A 9,191-nucleotide genomic window follows, 5' to 3' on the forward strand; every position below is an offset into this window, starting at 1 on the left:
GAGATGGGGTGGACAGGCTTCTTTCGGTATAGACTGTTGATTAACAGCCCAGTCAAGATGGTATTTTCTTCATCTCCTACTCTTGTATTTGCACACATCTACAAAATGACTTTCTGAAATGAACTTCCATTATGCAGCTGAGGAGTACATTTTCATTGCACATCTTATGAGGTGTTCTCACTACATAAATAAATAAAGTTTGTACGAAACGTACGTACTGCTATAACCTAATGCATTTTTGTTGCTTTTCTTCAAATATATATATATGTATGTATATATATATATAGTTTTGTTATTGTTATTATTTACTTTCATGGACATACATACACACATTCATACATAAAACACTTATAATAATTAGAGGAGTGTCGAATGAGGCAAGCAATATGAGATGATGGGAGGTGGAAATGTGGGCGGAATTGTTGGGGTGAACAAATTCGTAGTTCAGGTTTCTAACTACGCTATTCCGCCTCGACTCTATACAGATCTGACATCAACTTTTTCTCAAGTTCCGTCTTTCAGCCTATCTGTCTCTCTGTCATTGTGACTATATCTATCTATCTATCTATCTATCTATCTATCTATCTATCTATCTATCTATCTATCTATGTGTCTGTCTGTCTATCTGTCTATCTGTCTGTCTGTCTCTCTCACCGATGCACATGCTTATCCATTATATATTATACAATTATATGAATAACATCTGCACCACCACCACCACCACCACCACCACCATCACCTCTATCACCACCTCTACCACCACCTCTATCACCACCTCTACTACTACTACTACTACTACTACTACTACTACTACTACTACTACTAGTAGTAGTACGACGACGACGACCACCACCGCCACCACCACGATGACGTCTACAGCGACCGCGACGAACATCACTAGCACTACCACTGCCACCAACCCCAACCATTAACATCCAAGCCGTACCAATACTGCCATCACTACTACCACCACTACCACTACCACCTCAACCACTACCTCACTTCCTTCACTGCCACAACATACTCCCACTGGCTTTAACACTTCTAATACCAACATTATTGCTGCGGCCATCTCCACCACCACCACCACCACCACCATCACCACCACCACCACCACCACCACCACTACCACCACCACCACAGTTGATAAAGACCGAAGTAACAGTGATTAATGGGAGAAAAACAACGCGAATGTTTCAATTTTTGGAGTTGCAAAACTGTTAAAATGTATACATGATGTTTAAGTAGAAGTGAAGAACTGGATAAATGTAACCACCCGACTCTGGGGTTCGAGTGGACATTGCGCCTCATTTTTTTCATTCTTGCATATTATCATTTTATTTTTATTTTTCTTCTACTATCATCATTCGCTTTTACTCTTTTACTCTTTTACTTGTTTCAGTCATTTGACTGAGGCCATGCTGGAGCATCGCCTTTAGTCGAATCAAATCGACCCCAGGACTTATTCTTTGTAAGCCTAGCACTTATTCTATCGGTCTCTTTTGCCGAACCGCTAATTTACGGGGACGTAAACACACCAGCATCGGTTGTCAAGCGATGTTGGGGGGACAAACACACACACACACACACACACACACACACACACACACACACACTCACACACACACACGCACACACTCATATATATACATATATACGACGGGCTTCTTTCAGTTTCCGTCTACCAAATCAACTCACAAGGCTTTGGTCGGCCCGAGGCTATAGTAGAAGACACTTGCCCAAGGTGCCACGCAGTGGGACTGAACCCGGAACCATGTTTTTTTGTAATTTCTAGTTCCCCGATTTTATGTTTGTTGCGTTTTGTACTGTCTTTATGTTTTGTGATGTCCAGAAAATCTCTCTGTGTAGCCTTTTTTTGGGGTAATAAAGAAATCGGTATTTCGCCAGTTGGTACGTTCTGAGTTCAAATTCCGCCGATGTCGACTTTACCTTTCATCCTTTCGGAGCCGATAAAATAAGTACCAGTTAAACGCTGGGGGTCGTTGTAATCGACCTCCCCCCCCCGCCACAAGTTGCTGTAGCAAAACTAGAAACCATTATACATATTTACTACTGTTGTTTCATTGCTGTGCATGTTACTATTGTTACTGGCAACGCATCGTGTAGTTGCCATTGCATTTTCTGCGTCTGCTTCTGAAGTTGTTGTTGTTGTCAGTAACCTTGTTCCTGTTATTGTCGTTACAGGTTTTGTTACTGCTGTTGTTGTTGTTGTTACAACCTCTTCTAGTCTTGCTTCTCGTGTTGATGTCGTTATTAGTTTTTGTTGGGGTTTTTTTGTTACTGTTTTTACTAATCTCTTTTACTCTTTTACTTGTTTCAGTCATTTGACTGTGGCCATGCTGGAGCACCGCCTTTAGTCGAATCAAATCGACCCCAAGACTTATTCTTTGGAAGCCTAGCACTTATTCTATCGGTCTCTTTTGCCGAACCGCTAAGTTACGGGGACCTAAACACACCAGCATCGGTTGTCAAGCGATGTTGGGGGGGGGGGGGGGGCAAACACAGACACACAAACATGCACACGCTCATACATATATATATATATATACATATATATACGACGGGCTTCTTTCAGTTTCCGTCTACCAAATCCACTCACAAGGCTTTGGTCGGCCCGAGGCTATAGTAGAAGGCACTTGCCCAAGGTGTCACGCAGTGGGACTGAACCCGGAACCATGTGGTTGGTAAGCAAGCTACTTACCACACAGCCACTCCTGCGCCTATATAATGTTGGTTTTTTTCTTGTTCTTGTTGTAATTGCTGCTGTCGCAGTTATTTCTGTTATTGTTGTAGTTGTTGTTGCCAAGAATAAGGTGTGTGTGTGTGTGTGTGGTGGGTGTCTATGGGCGTAACAGCAAGCCCCCACCGCCCTATACACCCCTTGTATTTGTTGTCGTTCGGGCAATTTTCTTAACAACAGCAACAACAATTGCGTCGGCATAAAAGGAAGAGGAGTTGTTGGTGGTGGCGGTGGTAATGATGTGGTTGCTGATAGTGGTGGTGGTGGTGGTGGTGGTGGTGTTGGTGGTGATGCCGATTATAAGGGCAGGGATGGTGGTGATAGTGATGGTGATGGTAGTGATGACGCTGGTAGAGGAGGTGATCGTGAGGATGGTGAAGATGGTGGTGGTGTCGACGGTAATAATGTCTGGCGACGGCGATAATGGTGGTGATGCTGGCGGTGGTGGTGATAGTGCCAACGTAGGTGGTAGTGGTGGTGGGTGTCAGCTACGGTTGTAGTGGTTTTGGTGGTGGTGGTGGTGGCACTAATAGAAGTGATGGTGTTTATGATGGCAGTGGTGGTGGTGGTGGTGGTAGGGAAATGATAATGACACAACTACGACGACGACGACGGCGACGATGACGATGATTATGATGATGATTATGATGATGATGATGATGATGATGATGACGACGACGATGATGATGATGATGATGATGATGATGATGACGATGATGATGATGACGATGATGATGATGATGATGATGATGATGATGATGATGATGATGATGGTGATGATGATGATGATGACGATGATGATGATGATGATGATGATGATGATGATGATGACGATGATGATGATGATGATGATGATGATGATGATGATGATGATGACCATGGTAGTGGTGCCGGTGATAATGATTATGGCGGTGTTGAGATGTTGATTATGATGATGACGATGTCGATGATGATGATGATGATGGTGATGGTGGTGGTGATGGTGGTGGTGGTGGTGGTGGTAACGACGACGATAACAACGATGATGATAATGGTGATGATGATGGTGAGGATGACAATGGTAGTGGTGGTGGTGGTGGTGGTGATAATGGTGATTGTGGTGTTGGTGGTGGTGACGGGGATAATTGTAATGGCGGCGTTGAAAGAGATGATGATGACGACGATGATGATGATGATGATGATGATGATGATGACGACGACGACGACGATGATTATGATGATGACGGCGACGACGACGACGACGTGGTGATGACAATAAATGAATAACAACAAGAATAACAATACAAACAGTAACGACGCTGCTAATAATAGAACGGTGACCTTTCTGTTGACCCATCTACCCGTACGACCTTACAACTCTCGAAGCCCCCTACCCGGACACCCCTCTACTTATTGACACAATGATATAGTGGGTGGAGCCACTTGGCTTAATCGGCCACAAATCACTAGTTTTCAGACAATTAGACTTCTACTTCATACCCGGGCAGAATTAACACCCGCTTTATTTCATTTTACTTTATTTCATTTTATTTAAGTATTTAAGGTGAGCAGATTCATTAAAGTAGACGACAGTTGTTCTCTCTCTCCTTTCCTCCCCCCTCTCTCTCTCTCCTTTCCTCCCCCCTCTCTCTCTCCTTTCCTCCCCCCTCTCTCTCTCTCACACACACACATACTTTCTCCGCCTGTCTCTTCTCTTCGCAGCCCAGTGAAATTGCTGTTTATTCTGTCTTATGAAAGGTTTGTTCACCTTTTAAACTGTCCCTCTTTTAAACTGCAATATTTACTAATTTTTCTCCTTTCTTCTTTTTAGTCGCACATGTCCTCCCCTTTTCACTGTCCCCTAGTTTGGAAGTTAAGCCTGTTTAGCTGTTGGCAAAATTGTTCTTCAATGCCCAATGCCTTCTTTAACAATTCATGCTGTTTATTTTTAATGTCCCCTCTTATCTGTCCCCATTCTGTTGTTATTCCTTTTTACAAAGTGTCTTTTTATTTCCATTTGTCCACTTCACCTGTTTCCGTGCCTTTAGATGTCTGTCTCCTTTAAACCCGTCTCATTATTCCCCCACCACTTCTTAAATGTTTCCACAAGCACTTCTTTATTTTTCCCATGTGACTTCCAGAATAATTTTTCTAAACATGATTTATCAACCATTTTCATTATATGCTATAGCATTCGCAGAAAGGTTAACGCATTGGACAAAATAGCTTAGTTGCATTTCTTCTGTTTCTGTATGCTCTGAGCTCAAATTCTGTTAAGGATAACTTTGTCTTTCATCCTTCCGGGTTTTATTAAAATAAGGTACTATTTTAATACTGGATTCAATTACTCTTACTCGTACAATTCTCATCTATCTGATGTGAAATATATTCAACTGATTTTTGATTATCAGTAAAGAGGATGGAGCTTGTTCATTCTTATTAATGACATTGCCCCGGTATGACCACAGCATCTGGTAGGAAGAAGCAGATGTAAAAAAAAGAAATCTCATAAATCGCTCTGAATTATGCATTCTACCACCCTTATTGAGTACGCTATCGTTCGTTCTCTATATAAATACCAACACTTAAATTGGTACTACCTTTGTCGATCTTTGTTCAACGAATGGTTGAATAAATCTAATGAAGAACATACACAAACATAATATGTGATGAAGGGACAATAGCAATTAAATATATGCAACATATGTTACAATAGCAAGGTGTTTTATTCATAATTCATGCATTACGTCACACAAAAACGCATCCGATGGGTATCATGTCATGATATAATAGAATAAGCTGCAATTGAAATTGATTAAGCAATTAATTTATGAATGTTACTACAGTGTAAACTGCTTTTCAATTACATACTAGAAGCTACCGAGTTAATAACCACGATCCAAATCATTTGATATGTATGTCTGTGTGTACATATACATACATTCAATTATATATATATATATATATATATATATATATATATATATATATATATACACATATGAATATGTGTGTGTGTGTGAGTGTGTGTATGTGTATTTATATATATGTATGTATGTATTTATATCTAATACATAATATGTATATATATATATATATATATATATATATATATATATATATATATATATATATATATGGTACACAAGCACGCAAGTTTACCGTAACTCTTAACAACCACCTTTACGTTACCCCATGAGGTTCTATGTGGTTCGAAAACAGCACATCATCATCATCATCATCATCATCGTCATCGTCATCTTCTTCTTCTTCTTCTTCTTCTTCTTCTTCTTCTTCTTCTTCTTCTTCTTCTCCTCCTCCTCCTCCTCCTCCTCCTCCTCCTCATCCCAATCACTATATCCGTGTCAATCTTGCATTTCAGGTTTGGTTCCAGAACCGACGAGCAAAATGGCGCCGCCAGGAGAAACTGGAGAACAACACCCTGAAGTTATCCGATGCTCCCGCCACTGCTCCTATGCCGATGCATTTTCTTGGCCCCGCTGCCATCATGTCTCCTTCATCCTCAGCTACCGCTTACAGAGCTGGACTTTTCCCGCTAGAAACATGGTTATCTCTTCCGCTCAGTTCGGCCGATTCAGCAAGATTCTTGTCCACTATACCGTCCTTGTTTGCCGCTCAAGCTCAGCTCCAGTCACACATTCAAGGCCCTTTGCCCGCTCTGGCCCCTTCGTCTTCATTTGTCACACCGGCCCTACGACCGTGTTTCCCAGCTTGCCGCGCGAGTGATGCCCTCATGTCATCGATATACCAAGACACAGAACAGGATTCCAGGCAGTCGAGTATTGCAGTTCTCCGTATGAAGGCTAAGGAATATAATGAAAGCTTAGAGAAGAACTCGTGATGTCGTCAACAAGCGTCGATTGTCTGACGCCATATTGCTTAAGAAGTAAAATAGATTAGCGCTAATTTGCTAAGACAGACGCATGCGCGTACACACACACACACGCGAGCGAGCGCTTGTACACATATACAAATACACACTCACTCACACACATACATGCACACACACACATACATGCACACACACACACACACACACACGCACGCGTGCGCAAATACAAATAAACACTCCCACACAAGCTCATACACATACACACACACATTTATATATATGTGCACACACATACTTATATATACTGACATACACATATAAGTACATGTATACAGTGTATATATACATATGCATGTATATATATATATATATATATATATATATATATATATATATATATATATATATATATATATATATATATATATATATATACCGGAGTAAGCACATGAAATGTGCAACAAGGTGGAAAAAAGAGTACTCAAATACCAGAGGTAGAGTAATATGCTTTATTTAAAAGCAGCAGAAATATAAAAAAAAACTGTTACTCTGAGTTTCACGTTCCCGTTCATCTAACAAAACTGACCGATGAACGGGAACGTGAAACTCAGAGTAACAGTTTTTTGTTATATTTCTGCTGCTTTTAAATAAAGTATATATATATATATATATATATATATATATATATATATATATATATATATATGTAGTATATGTGTGTGTATGTATATGTATATACTTATAGAAAGTATAGGCTAATACATTTAGATATCTGTTACTCATATTATTTGACTACAAATTAGAATTTTCTGTAGTTATATACAAACTAAGTAAAAGCTATAATTATGTATGATTATATATTAGTTTACCAATAGACATAGGATCTATAAAGGTGTATATACAAACCACTGTATCACAGTAACGACCAGACCATCACATGTTATACACCGCTGGTCACTATGCGCTTTCAATTCTCTCTTGATTGCGCCATTCTTTTCCATCTTTACTCAAATTGCTTAACTAAATCGTCTTCCCATTATCGTGCTGTCCTTCCAAATGGCTTTTTCCCCGATTTCTTGGATACCGCTCGGCAACTGGACGTGTCCAACTGTTGTCTGTGAATCTTCCGACATGTTCGTTCCAGTGGAACTTATGCTTTCGGTTTTCTGCGACCACATCGTTCACCCCACTCCGTTATATAAATGTTATACAAATGTATATATATATATATATATATATATATATATATATATATATATATATATATATATATATATATATACACATACATATATACATATATATATACATATATATATATGTATATATATATATACATATATATATATACATACATACATACATACATACATACATATATATATATATACATACATATATATATATATATATATATATATATATATATATATATATATATATATATATATATATATATATATATATATATGTATACACACACATTATACAAAAGAGATAATGAACAAAACAGTATATATCCACCGTATATATATGGTTGCTTCCCAACCATACTGTTCCAGGTTCAGTCCTACTGCGTGGGATGCTGGGATTCTGCTATAGCCTCGAGCCATCCAAGGCTTATTGAGTGGATTTAGTAGACGGAAACTGAAAGAATCCTGTCGCACATATATATATGTGTGTGTATGTCTGTGTGTGTTTGTGTGTGTCTGTCTTAGCGGTTCGGCAAAACAAACGATAGAATAAATACCAGGCCTTTAAAAAATGCTAAGTACTGTGGTCGATTTATTTGTCTAAAAAAAACTTTTCAGGGTGGTACCGCAGTATGGATGCAGCTTAATGGCCGAAACAAATAAAAGATAAAGGAAGAATCCAGATATATCTTAACGGAACCAATTTTTGAATCCAATTTTCTGTGTAATTATTTTTATTATTCGTTTGGCAATGTAGAATAGATTTTATTAGTTGGCTGAGGCAGGTGACATCTCTCACTCGCAGAAACAATTTTTATATTATTCCGGCTTATCTACGTATTCGTGGCCTATCTGCAGTTAAAGGAAGACTTTATTTATTCATGTTATTACCAGCAGTTGTGACACACTAGTGAATTTGAAATAACATTCTTCGATGAGATGATAGAGCAAATAATAAATAACGAATTCTTATAAGAAATTTATGAGTAGAAAGGGTAAGTGTAAGATGTTTAAAAAGAACTCACTATATTACTGGTACACCACTAGATGAATCCCTGTACTGTTGAGTACATACTGTGGTTTACAAGACAAAATCGGATTAACGAATCTATTTACGAGTCTAACGCAGGCGTTTGATCAGATGCGGCATTTGTCATATGTCTGTGCTCTTCCTGGGTTTATCCTTGGGGATAAACAACAACAACAACAACAAAAATGACCACAAAAACAACAGCAACAGAGTCAGCAGCACTAGCAGTCACAACTACAGTTCTCCCCTCGTCAAGAAAGTTAACAATGAAAGAACAAGGAAAGTTAACAATGAAAGAACAAGGAAAGTTAACAATGAAAGAACAAGGAAAGTTAACAATGAAAGAACAAGGAAAGTTAACAATGAAAGAACAAG

The 9,191-nt window shown here is 38.9% G+C and overlaps 1 protein-coding gene across 2 annotated transcripts in view; it reads left to right on the top strand.

Annotated features, from left to right (window-relative positions):
• LOC106874437 (retinal homeobox protein Rx3) overlaps positions 1-6,946 on the top strand; it is a 99,731-nt gene extending 92,785 nt beyond the window's left edge. For both annotated transcript variants that reach the window (XM_089363823.1, XM_089363822.1), the window contains exon 3: positions 6,123-6,946. In XM_089363823.1, coding sequence (XP_089219949.1) covers positions 6,123-6,602 — 480 coding nt within the window. In that variant the 3' untranslated portion in view covers positions 6,603-6,946. The remainder of the gene's footprint in view (positions 1-6,122) is intronic.
• The last annotated feature ends 2,245 nt before the right edge of the window (positions 6,947-9,191 follow it).

The sequence above is a fragment of the Octopus bimaculoides genome, chromosome 15 (genome assembly GCF_046866305.1).
Source record: "Octopus bimaculoides isolate indiv1 chromosome 15, ASM4686630v1, whole genome shotgun sequence".
Classification (NCBI taxonomy): domain Eukaryota; kingdom Metazoa; phylum Mollusca; class Cephalopoda; order Octopoda; family Octopodidae; genus Octopus; species Octopus bimaculoides.